The sequence below is a fragment of the Suricata suricatta genome, chromosome 4, assembly GCF_006229205.1.
Source record: "Suricata suricatta isolate VVHF042 chromosome 4, meerkat_22Aug2017_6uvM2_HiC, whole genome shotgun sequence".
In the NCBI taxonomy this organism is placed as follows: Eukaryota; Metazoa; Chordata; class Mammalia; order Carnivora; family Herpestidae; genus Suricata; species Suricata suricatta.
Window position 1 is genome coordinate 55,210,802 of NC_043703.1, and position 22,057 is coordinate 55,232,858.

Consider the following 22,057-nt stretch of genomic DNA (forward strand, 5'->3'; position numbering starts at 1 on the left):
GACAGTGGATTAAAATTTCAATACAATGGTTTTGGATTGAGTGAGAAATATTATAATACCATTTTAGGATAGTCTGTCTTCTTTTTAAGTTTTTTTAAATGTTTATTTATTTTTGAGTGAGAGTGTGAGTAGGGCAGGGGCAGAGAGAAAGGGGGACATAGAATTCAAAGCAGGTTCCAGGTTCCATGCTGTCAGCACAGAGTCTAACTCAGGGCTTGAACTCACAATGTCATGACCTGAGCCAAAGTCAGACACTTAAGTGACTGAGCCACACAGGTGCCCTGGAGATTTTCATTTCTAAAATTAGGCTTCAGATTTTGAAATTAGTTCTCAATAAAAAAAACAATCAGATATATATAGAATCTGTGCTTTTTTTCTTTGAGACTGTCCATGTCCAGTTCTTTGGCTTTTCACTGCAATTTTATTTGTGCTTGTGTTCATTTATTCATTCTTCAAATATTGAATGAGCACGCTTGAGTAAGGCTCTGTGGTAGACTTGGGGGATAAAAAGGTGACCATGATACATGACCCTGTCTTCAAAAATCTTGCAGTCTAGACCAGGAGCCAGCAAAATTCTCCTGTAAAGTGCCAGATTGTAAATAGTTTATGCCTTGTGCGCTCTACAATCTGTGTTACAACTACCCAGTTCTCCTGTTGTAGACTGGATACTCCTGTTGTAGAGCCATAGATGACTCGTAAACAAAGGGATGTGGCTGTGTCTCCATAAAACTTTATTATAAAAACAGGCTGTGGACTGAATTGGCCTGCAGGCAGTGGGTTTTGGACCCCTGATCTAGGGGACAAAGAAAACGGGATTCAGTGTAATACAGGATTCTGTAAAGTAGGAAGCGGGGGATCGGACTCTGAAGGGGAACAGTCTGCAAAGCCTTCCTTCCACTGTTGTCGGGGACACCGAGACCTGAAAGATGTGTAGGGATAGCCAGAGAAGGGGGCTGTGTGCTGGGGAGGTAAGAAAAGGGGCAAATGTGTGTGGAGAATGAGGTCTTCTAGAGGGAGAAAGCACCGGAAGGTGGCGTGGCTGGAAAGCAGAGAATCAGATGAGTGACAAGACACTCTCAGTCCATAACGTTCTAACATGGTCGTCCTTTTACATTGGAAGAAACTGACCCTCTTGAGCAGGAGTTGACACTCTCTTGGTGTTAAAACAATGCAGAGAGTTCTGTTGTAGGTTCATTCAGTTCAGTGTCAGGAACTTGCATGTGAGAAACAGACTGAACAATATGAAATATGCCAACGTAAATGACTTCATTTTAGCCTAGCAGCTGGCCTGGAAGTAGGTGTGCAGCCATTTGGGAGCATGAGGAACCATAGAGGAGAGCCAAGGCAGGGGTGCCCCCGTGAGGTGTTTTCTGCCAGGGCACGACCGATATCTGTTTCTGTCTTTAAAGAGAAGCCAAACAAGCCAAGGGGCACAACTGATGCCCATCACTCATTGATGCGATGCGATGTTGAATTTGTTGGGACTTACCGGGAGAGGACTCTGAGGGCCCAGAGGCCTCTCCCTGTCCCAGGGGCCAAGTTACAACCTACTCCCACATTGAAGGAATTTCTGGGAAGCAGCTTGATGCTGTAGAAAGAGCCCCAGCTCGGAGAGGAGGCACATCTTCAGACCCTGGTTCCAGCACTTAAAAGCTGCGTGACTTTAACAAAGTTACTTAAACTCTCTACATCTCTGTTTTCTCATCTGCGAAATAGATTATATCCACCTTACACAGTCGTCATGAAGAAATAAGCGATGTAAATCTATAGCATTGGTGCCAAGCATGTAGGAAGGGGCCTGGAAGCCTTTCTAAGTTAGCATTCAGGCTTTATGGCTTGCCTGTCTTTTCCAGCCCTCTTTGCTATGGCTCCAAAAAGAGTTGGATGAGGGGATGTGAGGGAACCTTCCAGATGCCACCATGAGAGACACAGCATCGAGCACAAGTTCTTCAGAGGGGATCAGAAGCATTATATTTATGTGAGATACTACTTCATGACTCAGTGCTTTCCAGGGAGACACAGCAATGGTGCCACATTCTAAGAAGAACCACTAGGCTTCTCTGACCATGAAATTTAAATGCACTTCAAGTCAGTGTAAGTGTGCAGTGATCCCTGCTTTAAATCCGTTTTAGGCAGGTTTGGGTGGCCCTTCTCTGTCACTTCTGATCCAGCCATAAATCTATGGCAGTTCCTTCCCCGTCCCAACTTCTGTGTCACTTCAGGGACCCTGTCACCGTGCCCCTATGAGATCTGCAGTGGCAGGACCAGCGTGTGGAAGGTGGCCCGCTGCTGTCCTTGCTCAGCTGTCCAGCAGCGCCTCAGCTCAGTCCCCTCCCCCCGTCCCGCGACGCTGCAGCCTGAACTGCCGTGGGTGTGTTTCGGCCAGCTCATGCCAGTCTCCCTAGGTTCCCACCAACTCCGTGCAAGGAATCTGAGGGCACTTCTGGGTTTCTTCAGGGAACGAATGAAAGCAGAAAAGGCAGGAAGGATGTGAGAAGTACCTTTTTCTATCTCCTGTTTACTTCTCTTTGCCAGCTGGAAGGCTGCAAGGGAGATCCTTGGACTCTGCACCAAGTTTAGGAGTGAGGAGACCAGGAAGTGAGAAATGATGACTGGAGAAACAAAGACCTGGGAGACAGGATGACCTTAAGCAAACTCAGTCTGTGACATCGGCAGAAGTCAGCGGGAGGCTGAGACCTCAGTGCTTTCCCATCCCTGTGTCTCTGGGACTCCAGCCTTTCCCAGCCATGACCTCTAGCTTGGAACCACTCTTTAATGGGACGGGGGCAGTCATGAATGGAGACATGCTAAACCGCACTTAGGGTGGGGCACATAGCCCCAGAAAAGCCATGTTGTACATGGCTTTGATCCTGTAGAAATATTAGTAAATAAATTCAGGAACAGTTGGGACTAAACATAAATAAACACTGTGGTCAAGGAGCAAAGTGTCTTTTCAAATGTCTTGGGCATATGCCTCCTTTGTGTTTCTCCCCTAGTGTTCTATTGATCTTACTGTTTTTCTCAGTAGTTTGAGTTTATGTGTCCTATAAAACTCTTTGTAATTTGATGCAAATACTTTTTTAGAGTTTGTTTATCTTTTAATTGGGTTTTTTTTTGAGGGGAAGGGGGCTTAGATATTTTCCATTTATTTAGAAGAGAAGATGCTGAATATTCATGTCGATTTTATTAGAAGAGGTGTTTGGTTTGTTTTTTAAAAAGTTGACTCTTTAGGGGCACCTGGGTAACTCAGTCAGTTAAGCATCCGACTTCAACTCAGGTCATGATCTCATGGTTGGTAAGTTCAAGCCCCGCCTTGGGCTCTGTGCTGACAGCTCAGACACTGAAACCTGCTTCGGGTTCTGTGTCTCCCTCTGTCTCTCTGCTCCTCCCCTGCTTGTACGCACGCGCTTTCTCTCTCTCTCTCTCTCTCTTTCTCTCTCTCTGTCTCTCTCTCTCTCTCTCTCTCAAAAATAAACATTGAAAAAAATTTTAAATGCTTAAAAACGTTAACTCTTTAATTCATTTCAAATTGATTTTAACTTATGGTGTAAATAGAAGACTTCATTTTTTCCCCAAGTAATACTTTGTGTCAGGAGCTTAACCATATAGTGGCCATTTGTAATTGCCTACAAATCCAGATGTCAAATTGGGTGCTGTATGGATCATAAGAATGAAGTAAACACAGCTCTGTCCTGTGGAACCAATGGGTGATTTCACAAGCCTTTGGCAAGTGGTGTCAAGAAAGGATATATACACTGATACGTGGCTATGGCATGCCCATCCTGGCCTGCTGACAGCTCATGGCCCCTAGACAGAACCTTCCATCCTTTCTCAGTGACATGTGGCTACTACGTTGGCCAGCAGCATAAACCTGCATGCCCACTTAATATGCCATTGACAAGATAATCCTATTATGATACAGAGCAAACACATGAAATAATGGTTAAAATTATGCTTTAAAGAATCAGTTGTCCTGTGTTGACATGTACCCATTTCTTAAGACCTGGTGCCAGACAGAGAGTTGGAGATACTCTTAACTTACCACAAGTTATGGAAAAAGATGGGGATGGGGGTAAAAAGGTGGCTGAGAGAGTATAGGAAAATGACTTTTTTAATGATTTTTTTTATTAATAGTTTATTGCTAGGTTGGTTTCCATATAACACCCAGTGCTCTTTCCCACAGGTGCCCCTCTCCATGACCATCACCTCCCATCCCCTTTCCCCCTCCCTCTTCAGAAAATGACTTTTGCAAACAGTGGAGCAAATTACTTGATGTCCTGGCATGTCCTTTAAAGATCGTTCTAGACAGAATGCCTGTATCCGTGGCAATTTATGGGGAGTTCTGCATTGAGGAAGTAGGAGGATCTGGTTCCCCAAGCACAAATCACATGAAACACAGCAACATTGTCCAAGATCCTGATTGGCTTCATGTTAAACACTGTGTCCATTGTCTGGGGTGTGACGCACACCCCATTTAAACCGCGCTTAGAAACAGTGGTCACTGGGCTGTGGAGAGCATGACCTCGTAGATGGGAGTGAGCGTTTGCTATGGATTCTTTTCCTAGCCAAGGAGACAGGCTCAGCAAGGAAATTCCCCTCATTCCCAGAGCCACATGACAAAGGTGTGAACTTATCTTACTGTGTTCTTTCGTAAACTGGTTGGTTGAGCATGCAAGGTTCTCCCCCATAAGCAGTGATTTGTGCTGATTATTTCATTGATTTGCATGTACTGGCCATTTCCCAAGAGCAAAAATACGACATGAGGAAGTAACAGGACATTTGTGTCTTTGACAGTTTTATGGAAGAGTCTTAAAAGAGACACTAATGAAGGCTGTGGTTAAAATTACTTATTTACAAGGCCCTTGATAAACCTTGAAGAAAGGAGACCAGTTCACCACATGCCTCCATTTCAGAGATGACAGCAAATAAAATCAAGGCTTATGGTCAGTAGAATGGTGCATGGACAGCATGTAAATGAGTATACTATTTCCTTTAAAATATGTGAGAATCTCTTTGCAATTCTGCATTGTAAGAATGTCAGCTAATATATTCTTGGCATTTTGGTTTCCACGTGACTCTATGTAGCTCAGTTATTTATCATGAAGTTATTTTAAATGTTTAGCTCTATCACATATTGAAAAACCTTTACTTGTGAAAAATCATTATTTTCTCTGCAAACACAGAAAAGATCTTTGCCAATGGGTTGAAAGCAAGGGAGGGAGCACAGTCTGAGACGACCAGACAGACATATGTCAGAGCTCAATTCAGCTCCAGACATTGGTGTCCTAAGACTTTATGATTATGTTTTGGTCATCTAAAAATTGACGTTGTGTTCTTCTCCCTTTTAGGAAAAACTGTGTCTGCCCCATCACATCCTTGAAGAGAAAGGCCTGGTCAAAGTGGGCATTACCGTTCAAGCATTACTAGATGTAACGGTAACGAAGTCTCTCTTCACATGAAACCAGCTCCTCGCCTTTGGGTCGGTTCAGACTCTTCTCTCATCAGAGATCCTGAACTCTGCTCTCAGCACCTGTTCCTCCTACCCTCCCGCTCACTACCTGTCAGTTCCCTGGCTCTAGTTGCATTGAAGGGAGGACCTAAGGGGAGATTTTTTCTGCCTTTCAGAACTGACCTCCACTGTTAAGATATAAGAAAGATTTACCTTAAAGCCAGTGAGGGAGCTGTCTGTGAAGAACTGAGCAGCACATCGATGCCTTTTACAACCTCCTCCCATCCCTCCCACACTCACCTACTGCCATTACCAAAACACCAAGCACAACCATTTTGCAACAAGATGCATTTGTTTTATTCACACCAAACTTCTTGGGTATTTGGTGGGGGGAGGCGGGGGACCCAATCAGGTTTTTCACCACCAAATTTTTCAAGATGTTTCTTGAGACCATTGCCTTTTAAAAACTATTTTCGACATACAAAATATTTATATAAATATTATTTATTAGTGAGTTGTTATTTCATCCTTTGGATGCAAATTGTAAATTAGGAAACTATTTTATTACTGCTTTTTTGTGGTTAAACACTTTATTTTAATATTATAAATATTGAATTATTTTCTATGCTCTTTGGTGTGCAGTAGTTTTAGGTCTCAGTAATCATGTTTTCTGGTGTATGTGACTCAGAAACAAACAAACAAAAAAATTAAGCCAAAAAACAGGTGCTTCTGTGACTAGAACTGTTTCCTGGGGAGGCATTATTTACACTTTGGTTTATGGAACATTGGTTTTATTTCTATTTCTGCATTCCATCCAGTTTCCTACATTCCAGCAGGCCTGTTGTCCTCTCATAATGAACTGACTGAAATCAAGAGAGCACCCCAAAGTTATTTGTAAATAGCTGTGATTAAAAAAAGGCACATTAAACTTGAAGATGAAATGTGAACAATTATTTTTTTTGGATTCAGACTTATTTTGCTATGCACAAAACATTCACGTTTTAACACAGAGAAGTAGTAAGTGTTAGCGTCATGTGTCTTGAAGTATAATTTTGCACTGTAACGTGGGTAATGAAAGAAAGTCTAAGGCCAAAGGTAGATAATCAGGAAATGGCATTGGAAAACGGAGGTAATAAAACATTGATTGATTTAAGGACAGCTCTGACTGAGCGAGCAGGAATTACACACGGCATTGAGGACCTGGGTCAGGAAACCAGCACTTCTTACCGCTGCCAGTCTTAAAAGAGGAACCGACTCAGATGCGGACGTGCTCATTTTATTGTAAGTTAGTTGGTGGCCTCCAGAAAACACCGCAAGATCTGCGGTCTCCGGTGTGAAACCGCAGAAGTGAGTTAGCAAGTTGGGGCAGCTGCGTGAACACCCGGGCAGGCTTCGGAGACAGTTAGGTAAGTGGTGTTTGGAGACTGAGTAGCTTAGGAAGGAGTGAAAAGTAAGTTCGACCAAAACACGACTAGAGAAGAGCCAGCGAAGGCGAGGGAGCCGTGCGGCTTTGAGAGGGTCACGTAAGGCTTAACAGACACAACCACCTGCTTGAGGCAGTTACACGCACGCGCACTCACCCAGCCCAGTCATTCTTCCAAAGTCTTGTCCTTGTGGCGCCTGACTGCAGCTTCAGCTCCGTGAAAAGCCATTGTGAGTTGTAAGAGCAGCAGCAGCCACGATTCAGAAGACAAATACAAGGGTGAACACAAAACAGACGATGCCGGCACGATGGTGTGCGTTGAACACGGACTAACACGCGTCGGTCAATGCCGAGGCTACCCGCTGCTCTGGGCAAGACGGAGGGGTTACTGAAAATGGTCATTTGAATTGGCAGCTAGTAGTTATTTCCTGTCAAATAAATGTACTGTGCACTTTAAGCTAACTTAAAATATATTTTAATATTTTCCTGTACTGCACAAATACCTGTTTTGTCAAAAAGCATGATGATGTAAAAAAGAAGGACGTTTTGGACAAAGAGCGTATTCAATGTAAACAGTAGGTGAAGGTTGATACAGAAATAAGAACTTCGATTGCTGCACCTTGATGGGCATTCAGAATGCAGGGTCCCGAGATATTTTTTTACATGTATATATTGACAACATGAAGCTCTGTAATCCTTGTTCTGAGAGGGGGTTTTTTCCCCAAAATTAAAATATTTCTTTTGATATTAATCTTCAGCATTTTTCTTAAAGTTGGCTGTATAATTCAGATGGCTTCAATATTCTGTGCAATGGCTTTTTTTCTTTTACATGCAGCCTTGTATGGTGAAGACGTCTTCAAGATCCTTGTACACTGTTTATATGTGCAATAAAATGTGCGTGGTCAGCCGAGAGTCCCTAAGTGGACAGAATGTACATAGTGCAGATATCCTCTCTTTTATTATTTAACAGCCATTAAAACTTTGAATTTGTACAAACCATCTTCTGACTGACTGACCCATCTGATGCAAAGGTTGACTGTAGTCACAAAAGAAATCATAGGGTGTCATTGCTGAAATAGATTGTAGCAATTATTAGTGTATATATGTGAGTGTGTGTGTATGTAATATATATTTTTGACAGTTTTTCCTTAAAATTTATTTTTTTTCCAAAGTTTATTTACTTTTGAGAGACAGAGTGTGAGTCGGGGAGGGGCAGAGAGAGAAAGGGAGACAGACTCCAAAAGATGTGTTACCACAAGATGGTGACCTGAGCTGAATTCGGCCACTTAACTGACTGAGCCACCCAGGCGCCCCTGACAATTTGGGTTTTTTTTCCCCAAATTAAAATCCTCCCTGGAAGCAGTTAAAGCAGAGTTGCTCTGAGTGGGAGCGGAAGTATAGACTCAGGACTCTCCACCTGTCTCTTGGGTGGCGGCTCCAGAAGGTGTCCCTGAGGAAGCCTGAGGGATCTGTGGTGGGTGTTGTCGAACCGCAGCATCCGGTCCTTGCTCAGCTGCCCCCTGCAGAAAGTGACCTGCAGAGCGCCACGTGGCTGCCTGCGTCCCCTCCCGTGAATCCGGGCCAGGGCTCTTCCCACACGTGCAACCTGTCTGGTGGGTGCACAGCTGCTTTGAGGAATTCAAGTGAAAACAGTGGCTGGTCGTGTCTGTCTTCTCATCCCAACCACACGACACATGAGACCAACCGCCTAACTGGGACCAGTGTCAGGGTCTCTACGTTTAAGATCTGTTTCTGCTGAGGTGAGAAAACCTACGCATGGCCCCCAGTGTCCTGGTTGGGAACCTGTCTCCTGCGCCAAACCTCGAAATCGTAGGTATCTTAGTCTTCTGCACGCGATGCAGGTCCAGCACCTGCAGACGCTGTGCATTGTAATTCTGCTGGAGCAACTGGGGAATGTGTGAGGGGCAAGCGACAGGGAGGCCACAGGCCCTGGGGGACCTGGCAGGGACACCTGTGCAGTGCAGCCATGTGGCATTGGCCACAGCTGGGGTCTGGCCCAGAGACCGAGTCCTGGCCAACGGCCGTGACAGGGGCGTCCCAGTTCTTCCTGGGTGAGTCTGGGAGACCCAGGCAGCAATGACCCTGGTGAGGCTGCTTAACTAATCTCCCAGCTTTCACAGGAGGGCAGCGAGCAGAGACCAGATCCAGGCGAGTCCACTCTCTGGGGATGTATGATCCGGGAAGTTCTCTTACGAACTGGCACTCCTTGAGTGTGGGGCGTGTGTGGGAAGCAGGGCCCACTCCCGGCCACGTTACTCCTCACACTCACACTCCCGGGCCACCTTCACGGCCAGTATTTGTTGAGTGGCTACTGTGGGTTTTTGTCTGAACTATAAGCCCCCTTAAAACAAGGCTACTTGTCTCTTCTGTTCTCTGCTGACTCCCCTCTTGCCTGGAACAGTACTTGTCCTGTAGTAGGCACAAAAAGATGCCAGTTAGAAGAATTAATGAACTTCACACACGTGATTTCGAAAACTCTTGCCAAAACACTAAAGGACTTGTGGACTCCTATACTCCTGTACTAGATGCGTCCAGTAACTAGCCCTGCCTCCTATACCGTGAGGTTTTGTGGTTCTTACCTGGCGTTGTCCACATGTCCAGCTGGTTCGCCTTACTCACAATTGACCAATAAATCTCTTTTGCAAGATTTTAATTATTTTCTGATGACTGGTGACAAAAGACATAAAACCTGGAAGAGACCCTGAGGATAAGCCTGGCATTCAGAGAGAAGTGGGGACAAGAAACAGCAAAGAAACCCCTGATGTTTGCATTTCTGGGCCCAGTAGTAAGAGCCTTGAATTTCTGAAGCCCGGGTAGTCAACCCCTCCATGAATTCTTTCAAGAGGCTAAGTGAGTAAAATCAATTTAAGTTGGGCTTCCATCGCTTCTAATTAGGGCTACAAACTAATAAGAATATGAGACTCGGAGTATTCAAGAAGCTTGTTCAAGCTCACATCAGGTGAGAAAGCGAGCAAGTCAGGGTCAAGTTCAATTGTAAGGCATGTGTCCCTTTCACTGTAGAGAGGGCATCCCAGGAGAGCTGATGGACTGAAGTTTCTAGAGGTTAAAAAAAAAAAAATGACCATGGTTCTTTGGATGTTGCCAATGAAATTGGGATCATCTAAACTGAGTCCAGCTGCCTGGCTAGGTCTAAGTACAAACTTTTTCACCATAAAACCCCCACCCCGTGGCTGCGCTGACAGCACCTATTTTGGCTATACTTAGAATTCCGGAGCTACAAAAGAAAGCATGTTTGTGGGATAAAACTTGATAAGCTGCGCCTATTGGGACCAGTTAAATGCTAGTAGTTACGACAGATCAAGGTCAGGGAGAGAGGTTTATAAAACAGAGTAGAATCGGAAGCATTCCTCACACTTAGAATGAGGTCTAGGAAGAGGCTCCCAATTTCTTTGCCATATCCGTTTCCTTTTTTTTTAATTTTGGAAAATATTTTTCTCTTTATTGGAGTGATACATGTTCATCACAGAAACTTTGGACAGTATGAAGAGATTGGGGAAGATCACCTGTAATCCTGTCTTCTAGGAAACTGTTAAACCTTTGAAATATTTTCTTTGAGACATCCCTATGTATTTTTACAAAGTAAAACTTTACTGTCTTTCTTCCTTTGTTAATATTAGAAGATATGCATTTCCCCCAGGATAATATTATTTGCTGAAAGAAAAAAATGGGGATTCACTGAACAGCCACTGATACGATATTTTAGAAGCCTCCTCCAGAAGAATGTTCCAGTTCCTAGAATCATGCAGTCTTAGGTGGGCAATTCCTAAAAGAACTGGACAGACCCTGAAATAGGGAGAAGGGCTCTTAGGTCACTGGCGGGCACTGAGCCTGCAGGGGGATTGAGTATGAGGTGGGGCTCGAGAGGGACGGTGGCCAATAGGGGGCGCATTCCCAAGCCACTCCACAGTGAATGACAGTCCTTCCTCCTTGAGTCCTGGAGGAAGCTCTGGGAAACGGTACAGGACATCTCATCCCTCAGAATTATCCCAGCCAAACTCTCAAGAGGTGTTTCTATCCACCCCTCAAACCTCCTTCAAAAACATGCCTAGAAATGCTTAAAAAAATCAATGTGTGCCCATATATGTGCTTTGGTTATGTAAGAAAATAAGGAAATCCCCAGAATCTCCAACTCCCTCTCTTGGCCCCTCTCTGCTCGCACTGTCTCTCTCTCTCAAAAATAAAAAATAAGCATTAAAAAAAAAGAGGGGGCCCTGGGTGGTTCAGTTGGTTGAGTGGCAGACTTCAGCTCAGGTCATGATCTCACAGCTTGTGAGTTTGAGCCCCCTGATGGCCTCTCTGCTGACCACTCAAGGCCTGGAGCCTGCTTTGGATTCTGTGACTCCCTCTCTCTCTGCCCCTCCCTTGCTCATGCTCTGTTTCTCTCTCCCCAAAATAAATAAACATTAAAAAAGCTTTTTTTTAAAATAAAAGTTACTTTACCTGTGTTCCTCTCTTGTGGGTCTACCTGATAGAATTGACCAATAAGCTAAGTTTTTCCTAAATTTTAATATACATCAAAATCTCTTGGGAGCTGGAGTTGAAGACCAGAATATTAAAATGAAGGCAATGCCATGACGATTCGGGAGAACCAGTCCATCATCCTCTTGACCAAGAGATGGTGTGTTAACTTGTTGACTTTCCGTGACAGAGACAGATACACGGGCCCTGTCAAGGGGAGTCCTGAGCGGGATTTGATGTCTCTGCACAAAGCTGGCATTTGTAGAGGGCTGCATCTTCACTGAAAGTATAGAGAAAAAGAGATTAGTCTGTCTACAAAGAGAGATGTCAAGGAGAGTCGCCGTCCTCGGGTGAGAGGAAGTGGGAAGTATCAGCTCCTGTGACGTTGTCACTGCCGACCTCATCTTCCACGAATACATGTTTTGAATCTCCATTGCAGCTGTGGTCTGGGAAACCCCAAGATGAAGAGTATTTACTTACAGTGTCTCAGGGTGGTCACACCCCGGGACACCAAGGAGAAGAAAAAGCAATCCCTTGCTGAAGCAGCCCCCACACATGCCCCAGGATTATACCCAACCGAGCACGAGCTTCCTATGCAAAATTAAAAAAGAAATTCTGAAGCTTGAAGCCTGAGAGTTTTCCACTTAAATTTGGGGTTAGACTCAACTTGAACTGGCCGGAAACTATTCAAGTCTTTATTTATCATCTTAGTGTGAAATTTAGAAGGACCACACAGGAGAGGCAACATAGAGATAGTACTCGAGAACTTCCTGAAACTGAGAGTGTTTGAATGCTCAAATTCAGGACGCACAACACATTTCAAGCAGGATAAGTGAAGTGCAAAGACCAACATGATCCTGATAGCGAAGACAGGAGCCCAGACCTCTTCGTTCTGCCTTCTAGTGAATGGTTCACTCGTAAAGGCACTTGAGGGGGACCATCTAAACAGGTAGGCAGAACCCTCCACCGGCAGTACTGGAAACCCGTGTCACCATGCAGCCAGGGCTAAGCCAGCTGTGTCCACCTGAAGATCTAAAGAAGTAGACCTGTCTGTGGGCAGAGGACCCTCTCCTGGCAAGCAGGTCTGGAGCTGAGGATTGGTGCACTGAGTGCAGTGTCATTGAGAAGGCAGGACAAAGGTCTTCAGGAAGACAGTAAACAGGCCTTTTCTGACAAGGTCAAAGAGGTGATGAGATCAGAGGAATGGAATCCAGTTAATAGTAGAAAATCCACCTGACTGTTCTCTAAGCTTTTTGTATACTGGATTTGAGGCCGATTGGTTCAGCAACACTCATGAAAACAAAACAAAATAAAACTGCTGAGGCTGTATGGAGGGTGGTGGGGGCAGACTCATTAGTATTTTACAAGATCACATGGTATAGGGCAGGGGTGGGATTGGGAAGGAGAAGCGGGGATGGGTAGGAGCCTACTTTCCACTGTGATTACAAACGCCAAAGTACTTGGCCAGTAAAGTCTCTAACAACCATGGTTGTTCTTTGAGAGGTAAAAGAAAGATTTTGATCTCTTGGATTATGATCGCCACATAAATACCTGTTATCGTCACTAAAGCTGGGGATGGAGACAGAGGGACAGACGTGCCTACTATCTAAGGAGGTTACCAGCAGGCACATTTCACCTTCCCTTCAAAATACTGTCTACGCTCCTGTCTTCCCAAATCCTTAGTGAATGTTCTTTAATGAGTATTCTATAAACAATGCTGGAGTTAACCTCCATTAGCGTAGGGGCCTGTGTTTGGTTTACTACTGTATCCTCAAGGCCTAGAAACAGTGGCTAATAAATAAGAGGTGCTTGGCAAATATTTGTTGAACAGGTGAAGGAACAAATGCCTTCGATTTCTGTTCATTTCCCTTCTATCCCTATCACTCTATTGTAAACACTCATAATAAACCCATGAGTCCCATCCCTATGGCTTCTTCCTGTATAGGGAAGCGTAAGGGATGGTTGAACACTTGCTTCTCGAAACCCAAGAGTTTTCTTCTGGTGACTTTTTTCTAAATGCTTAATTATAGTTTTTTAGAGGGGAGAGAGAGAGAAAGAGAGCAAGCGTGCTTGAGAGGGGGAAGGGCACAGAGAGAGAGGGAGAGAGAGTCGCAGGCAGGCTCTGCACTGTCGGCGCAGAGCCTGACAATGGGCTCGATCTCATGAACCATGAGACCATGACCTGAACTGAAAGCAAGAGTCAGGCGCTCAACCAGCTGAGCCGCCCAGGCGCCTTATTTTCTGGTGACACTTTTATCTGAGTGTTCTTTTCCCATTTTCTTTATAGTCTTCTCTTTCTTTTCTTTTAGGAGGAGTGCTTGGCACCCTTCCATTCATGCTGAAGATCTCTGGTGGCAGCCACCAGCAGTAGTGACTTACAAATCTACAAATCTTTGTAATTCTAGGTCCTACTTCCCATGTGAGATCTAGCATGACGTAGCTCTGGGTATCTTCGCTTGGAAGTCCTGTAGATCCTTCAATCTTATGGTATTTAAAATTTAATTTCCTCACTACCTCCCCAAACCCCTTTTTCTTCTCATGCCTTTCCTGATTTCAATGGTTTCTCTGCCTCCCCAGCCAACCATTGTAGGATCACCACTAATGTGTCCCCGTCACTATTAATTGGTCACGACGCCATGTGGATCTTCCTCGGAAAGACAGGATGTCAGCCCATCATCTCCTCTTCACCTCTGCCACCTTAGTGCCAGTCTGCCACAGCTCGCCCAGGGATGACGAGTCAGTGGTCCCTCTGGTCTCCCTGTCGCCCTGCTCCTTACCCTCTCCCCCAGCTACTACCGTAATATTTATAAAGCATGAGCCTTGTGTCTCGATCCTACCGGAAGCACTCTCAGTACCTCACCATATTCTGCAGTGGAGTGCAGCACCATGCGTGCGTTTCCACTCTGTTAGCTGTTTGCTGCTAACATCCTCTGGTGCAGCCACTCCCGTCTCCTGTCTCCTGTGCCTTGCCAGGAGCTCTGATATCTCTGTTCCTTGTGCTACCCTTGCTGCTCAGAATGTCCTCTCACCTCCTCTTGACTTTGTAAAGTGCTGCCCACCTTTCCAGATTTACCGCCAAAGCCTGCCTTTTTGGTGAAGCTTTCCTCCCCCCCTGCAGATGATCTCTTTTTCCTTGGTCAGCCTGAAAAAGAAGTTGGTCTGCTATATTTGAAAGTTCATTTCTCTTTTTTAAATGTTTATGTATTTTTAAGAGAAGGGGGCAGAGAGAGAGGGAAGCACAAAATCCAAAGCAGGCTCCAATCTGACAGCACTGAGCCTGATGCAGGGCTCGAACTCACGAACTGAGACCATGACCTGAGCAGAAGGCAGATGCTTAACCGACTGAGCCACCCAGGCACCCCTGAATGTTAATTTCCTAGTAAACCTCTTTTGTCAAGTTCATATTGGAGAAAATAATTTCAGTGGAGAAAAGGGCATCAAAAGACCCTGAGTAATAGATCTCTTCTCTTACAGAAATATTAATAATAAGAGTGATCATAGATCTCAGTGTGATGAAGAAAACAAAATACAGTAGCTGCTGCCTACTGAGTAGTCCCTACCTGACTGGCACTGGAGAGGGCTGTGGTCCGTGTCTCCACGCAACCATTAAGGTGGCACATACAATAACCCCCACTCACAGGGAGATGACTTGTTCATGATCCCCGCGGACTAAGTGACAGTACAGCCGGGATTCAGAACTCCCACAGTCTGTCTCAGAACCCACGCTCTTAACCATTCTCCTATCAACTTCCTCTGCTGCCCCACGCCCCTGACCAAGCATCTACAAAAATAACCAGATAAGTAGCTAAAGCCTTTACTTGGGTAACTTCATTTGATCCCCACAATGACCCTAGAAGTAGCCTGTTATTGTCATCCCTCTTTGACTCTCATGAGTGCGACAGGAAGCTGTAGTGGGGCTCTCTCTGTCCCAGTTCTGACCGAGATCCCCAAAATAGTGGGCACCCTGTACGGCTGCCTTCCAAAGGGAGGCCTTAGGCCATCTGCAGAGGGGATGCAAATCCCAGCTCTAACACTCTCTGTGAAGGGTCTGAGAAGAGTTGAGGAGACCAAGGGATTTTGGAGGAAGTGCACCGCACCCCCCAGCCTTGCCCTGCCTTGGGAGCGGGGAGGTGGTCCTCCGAATGCCTCCTCTATAGGCACGCAGGGACTATTTGGAGAGGCCGATATGTGCTCCCTGGAGTCGCTGATGCAGGGGCCCTGTGTCTGAGTCCTGGCCTGTGGGGTGGCAGGACGGAGAGAAGGGGCTTCTGGGAAAGAACGGTTCTCCCCTCTGGGGTGCGGCAGCTTCTCCAGATGCGGCCCTCCTCCCCCCGCAGGAGGGAACTGCTCTGGAGGTTAGTTCTTGGGGGGTGACTGGGATACGGCTGCAGCAGAAAGGCTGTGGGGGGACCACACTGCAGAATCCCTCAGCACGGAGCCACTGAGGAAGGCTGCGGTATTAGCAGGACTCTCTCCTATTTTAAAAATCAAAATGTTCATTCCAACAGCAGGAATACTCTCTCTGCATGATGCAGCAAATTTGGGCTGGATTAGCCCACGTTTAAGGCCAGAATGTTCCATAGTCCGTCAGGCCTTATTTGTATATGAGTAAGAAAATGAGTCATTTGCCATTTACTCTGAAAAATGTTATTTTTTTAGTGTGTGGCCTACTGTAATTGTCCTAATCAAAACACTGGGTGGCAGTATTTTTACGGAAATGGTTTCAGAAGAGCACAGAAAGGGGTAGGTTTCAGTCTTCTGAGAAGAGAACCTTCCTAACCAGCAGTGAACACAGAGGCGGTGCACAGTCAGCCCACCACCCGCGCAGCCTGTGCCGAAGATCACCACGCCAAATGCAATGTTTAACCACATACACACATGCAGCACACACTCACACCAACACGGACACACAGACACATAGACACACATGCGCATACACACTCACAGCACACACACACACACACACACACATACAAATACAAATACACAAGCCAGAATGCCATGCCAGACATACTACCTTGACAAAGTTAAAAGAAAAGTCTGCTGCCTCATCTAGATCTCACTTCCATGCTCCAGTTTTCTTTTTTTTCTCTTATAGTTTATTGTCAAGTTGGTTTCCATATAACACCCAGTGCTCCTCCCCACAAGTGCCCCCCTCCATGCCCATCACCCCCCCTTCCCCTCTCCCCCAGTCCCATCAGCCCTCAGTTTGTTCTTAGTATTCAAGAGTCTCTCATGGTTTGCCTCCCTCCCTCTCCCCAACTATTCTTCCCCCTTCCCCTCCCTATGGTCCTCTGTTAGGTTTCTCCTGTTCCACTTATGAGTGCAAACACACGGTGTCTGTCCTTCTCTGCCTGACTTATTTCACTTAGCATGACACCCTCGAGGTCCACGCACGTTGCTACACATGTCCATGCCTCACTTGTAATAGTACTTGAACTTGTCTAATAAACCTGATGAGATGCTAATGCTAATACATTTGACTGGTTGCATATATACCATTACGATCCCCAAAAAGGCAATGCTGGGGTTCTCTTCTTTACATACTGTCACCAGGTAGCAAAGTGCTCATTAAGCATCGTCAGTGCCAGAAGGCTGACACCTGGTGCCAAAGATATGCATGCAATTGTAAATTCAGTGCCCTTGGACTGGATTCCTGGTCTCCAGCCAAATGCCACAAGGGTGTAGATCCCCTTTATTTTATCTCTGAAGACCAAAAGGACATTTTCTCCTGGACTCGCTGGGGCTGCAAAAAGACCTGCAGAAGTGCACAAAACTACGTTCTCTTGGAGGAAACGATTTTATATCTACCGCCAACCATTCTAGGTACAGCGTTCACACGGATTGCACAGCTGATATTCGGTGTGTTGGTCTTCACAATTCTTTTCTTTTACTCAAAAAGTTACAGAAGGAGAACTTTAGAGGGGAGGTCTCACACATGCCGCACGGATCCACGATGTATGTACTATTTTCACGTCATCGCATGGATTACCATACCGGTAGGTTACAGAATTATAAATCATGCACAGAAATACACGTTTTAACAGGAGGGGGATGAACTAAAAATAAACACAGACAGACGCTCTTGTGCCCCCTCCCAAGACAGCACACTCCATTTTGGGGTCCAGTGGCACATGGTCACTAACAACTGGGTAGGATAACGGTGGTTTCAAAGGCCATCTCATTCTGCTACGCTCGGCAGCCCTGAGTTAGATGGCGGAGGGGCTCTTGTCTGCCCCATCTGTGGAGCGGCCGTCAGTCCCAAGGTACCTGTGGATGCGGGAGTCATATCAGGTTCTCTTCTTCCGAAAGTCTCACTATTTCACCGAGTGAGTTAATTTTGTTTTTTGCATTTTTGAATCAGAACTTAAATTCCCAGGAATATAAAGAAAGTAAAAGGCATGATGTTTCCAGGCCTTGACACAGCTGGCTGTAAGCACGGTTTGTTCTTTCTGGCTTTCAACATTTATTACACATTAAGGTTTAAAATTAACATTTTACAACTCAAAATATACATGCATAACTTCTGCTTGTAAAAATGATGTCAGTCTTCAAAAATAAGGCCCTTTGACTATCATCTTCAATTCTGAAGCTCCTCCCCTTCCCAGAAGTAATGGCCGTTACTTTTGTTCAGACCGTTTCTTATGACATATTTGTACCTATAGAAAATATAACACATTGGGTCGGTGGTCTAAAAAAATAACAGTATTGAATTATGTGTATCGTTTAGCAGCTTATTTTTATTCGTAAACCTGTGGGGCTGTTTTCATACTTTCTCCACTACAAGCCAGGCCACGATGCAGGGCCTGACCTGATCTACTCTCGTGTGTCTTTCTCCACAAAGCTGCTGAGACGTCATTTTGTAGCACCGTATGGGAAAGCGCGTGTTTTCCTCACCGAACTGAGACCCCACCAATCCCCAAATAGGTCTGCAGTGGGATTTCTTTGATCCACTGAACTCTTCTGAGTCCAAACCTGTTTTCATAATCACAGCTTTCAAATATGTCTTGACACCTGGTAGAGCAATTTGTTCTTTTTCAAGAAAAAAGCATATTCTTCATAAATTTTGTAATCAGCTTGTCAATTTCCATCGAAAGCACTGAGATTTGAGTTAAGGCTGCATTGCATCGATAGATCTATATATATTAATACCTACACATATGTGCATCTATATATTTATATCTAGAATCTAGGGTGTGTTAACACCTTTGCAATATTGAGTCTTCTGTTCCATAAATATATTGCTCTCCATTTGTTCGAGGTTTACTTTACTAAAGATCTTGTACAACTCTTGTTTGGATTATTTCTAGGTACTTTTGTTTTTCTTTGCTGCTCTGAATGGGATCATTTTCCTTTTATACCTTTTTGTTAGATATTTATAAGCTGATAGGAAAGTTACTAATTTTGAGAGGTTGATCTTGGTTCTAATATTTGTCCCCATCTTGAACACAGCCACTGACTCTGTCCTCTGGTCACCAGTGCTCCTATGGCCACTGCTGCTACTCAATTTGCTCCATCACTTCTGTCCTCACCAGAAATCACCACCAATCACATGTCCTTACTTCACCCAATCCCAATAAAATGAAAGCTTAAAAAGAAAACCCAACACCTGGCAGTTTTGTTTTAATAAAGTGATTTTGGCTCCAGAAGTTTCCTTTTTTGTTGTTTGTTTATTTATTTTGAGAGAGACGGAGAGAGAGAGACAGAGAGAGAGAGAGAGACAGAGAGACAGAGTTAAGGTATGGGCAGAGAAAGAGGGAGACAGACAATCTCAAGCAGGCTGCGTGCTGTCATCACAGAGCCCAACCCACAAACCGTGAGATCATAACTTGAGCCGAAATCAAGACTTTGACTCTTTTTTTCTTTTATAGTTTATTGTCAAGTTGGTTTCCATATAACACTCAGTGCTCTTCCCCACAAGTGCCCTCCTCCATGCCTATCACCCTCCTTTCCCCACCCCTCCCCCATCAGTCCTCAGTTTATTCTCCATACTCAAGAGTCTCTCATGGTTTGCCTCCCTCCCTCTCCCCAACTATTTTCCCCCTTTCCCTCCCCCATGGTCCTTTGTTAAGTTTCTCCTGTTAGACCTATGAGTACAAATATATTAGGTAGCTGTCCTTCTCTGCCTGACTTATTTCGCTTAGCATGACACCCTCGAGGTCCATCCACTTTCCTACAAATGGCCATATTTTTTCATTCTTTCTCATTGCCATGTAGTACTCCATTGTGTATATATACCACATCTTGATCCACTCATCAGTTGATGGACATTTAGGCTCTTTCCATATTTTGGCTATTGTTGACATTGCTGCTATGAACATTGGGGTACATGTGCTCCTATGCATCAGTACTTCTGTATCCCCTGGGTAAATCCCTTGCAGTGCTATTGCTGGGTCACAAGGGAGTTCTATGGATAGTTTTTTGAGGAACCTCCACACTGTTTTCCAGAGCGGCTGCACCAGTTTATATTCCCACCAACAGTGTAGGAGGGTGCCTGTCTCTCCACACCCTCGCCAGCATCTATAGTCTCCTGATTTGTTCATTTTAGCAACAGGAGTTTGACTCCTAACCGACTAAGCCACCCAGGTGCTCTGGTTTCCGGAGTTTGATAAACCAATGTAATCTATGTTGTATACTGTGTTCATCCAGTGTGCCCAATTGGAGATCTGCAATTTGCTGATGAGAATACGCAAAAAGTTTGCTTGGCTCACTTGGAATGTGTTTATGAACTCTTCCGTATAAAATTCATATCTACATGTCACAGCTTACTATACATACATTAAAAATATTTTTAAGACGTCAGCTTAGAATTTTTCCACTGTAAGATTTCACGAAATAGTTTTATTCAAACTCCACTTGCATGTTCAAAATCAGAGACCTCATGAGCCAAGCTTTTGAGGCATCACATATTACCTTCACTTCTAGTGGTTTCTAAGTGAGACATAACATACTTGAACCTGTAAGTGATGTGGCCACTTACATCCCCCCAAATAGGTGTCCTTTGTGTAACATCAGTTTTTCTTCTTGCAATAGTATATTTATGATCTTGACAGAATATGTACTTAATGCATTTCTAATGTAAACTTCACAGAATAACGCATATGAAAAAATGTATAAATCTTAAGTGGATGGGCTGGTGCATTTTCAGAGTGAACACCCTCGTGGAACAAGCCTCCAGATGAAGTAAGAGAGCCTCACCGGTTCCCTAGATATCCTTTCTTGACACCTTCCGGTCACCTCTCCCAAGGGCCCTGCCCCTCCCCTGCTACGGTAACACCATCCCGACTTGGAACACCATGGATGAGTTTTGCCCTGCTTGGAACCTTACACACACAGTATAAAATGGCACAAAATGATTTACACAGTATATAGTTGTTTGTCTAGATTTCTTTTACTCAGTACTATGTTTGCAACCCCTCCATGCTGCCGCATCTAGTAGCATGCTGTCACTAATGTAGACTATTCCACTTCTGAATATACTCCAATTTTACCCCTTCTATGTGGAAGGACATCTGGTCGTTTCCAGATCCTGGCTATGGTGAGCAGTGCTGCTAAGAACATTCTCATACAGGTTTTGCTTGGACACACTTCTGGACCTCGGGGGGATCGCTGGGGAGGGACATGCATGGTCGGTCACAGCAGACCCTTCCAGCTCCGCTCCGCTAGGCCACCATACAGCCTAACGCCTGGGATTTCTGCTCTCCTAACTTTAGCCCCTCCCGTGGGTGTGCACTAGTATTGAATGGCCGTTTTTATGTGCGTTTTCTTGGTCTTAGGAAGTTATGCCCATTTTCATGGGTTTATTAGGCATATTTATATTCTATTTCATGAACTACCCATTCGAATCTTTAGGCCATTTTCCTGTGGGTTTGTATCTTTTTAAAAATGAACTCGTAGGAGCTCTTTAGATATTCTAGATACAAACTCGTTATCAGGTATGTGTTTCACAAGCAACTCCACCCACCTCATGGCATGCCTTTTTACTCGCAATGGTGGCTTCATAGTACTCTATTCTGTCCTAAAGGGATCATGGCGAGTTTTGCAACATCTATAACCCAGGAAATGTGCCAATTCTTTTGCCTCCTTTTACACCTGATTCTGTCAGGTGCCTGTAAGAAGCACACAAAACTAGTATTGGGAGGTCAGTTTTAGTTTTTTTTTTTTTTTTTTAAGTCCTTATAATGTGAGCGACTCTGAGAGAATTATTTCTGGTGGGGCAAACATCTTATATTTAGGCATCTATAAGAATTCATCCTTCCCCAGGCCAGTCTTTGCCCCACAGAATAGCAAGCTTAAATTTACTGGTTTCCTATATATCCTTGACAGTCAATTCTGTGTTGTGAAAGACTTTACTAGTTATCATAGGCTAGATGTCAGGAACTATTTTCTGAATATTTAAATGTTTTGCATTTACCTTGCAAAAGAGCAAAGCAACAATTTTCTTGTCATGTTGAGCCAACTTGGGAGTATAGCTCCCAGTCATTCAATCAAACACTAATCTAGGTATTGATACTAGGAGTTTGGCAGATATAATTAAAGTCCTTAACCAACTGACTTTAAATAAGGAAGATTGTCCTGGATTAAAAGGTGGGCCTCACCTTATCAGGCCTTGAAAAACAAGGCCGAGGCTTGCTCCTGACAGGAAATCCCACCTGTGGGCAACAGCTTCCGCCCACAACTGTGGA

The 22,057-nt window shown here is 44.6% G+C and overlaps 1 protein-coding gene across 2 annotated transcripts in view; it reads left to right on the top strand.

The window, feature by feature from the left end:
* Positions 1 to 7,871, top strand: part of LRCH1 (leucine rich repeats and calponin homology domain containing 1) — a 157,382-nt gene extending 149,511 nt beyond the window's left edge. For both annotated transcript variants that reach the window (XM_029936738.1, XM_029936739.1), the window contains one exon: positions 5,349 to 7,871. In XM_029936738.1, the coding sequence (XP_029792598.1) occupies positions 5,349 to 5,459 (111 nt within the window). In that variant the 3' untranslated portion in view covers positions 5,460 to 7,871. The remainder of the gene's footprint in view (positions 1 to 5,348) is intronic.
* The last annotated feature ends 14,186 nt before the right edge of the window (positions 7,872 to 22,057 follow it).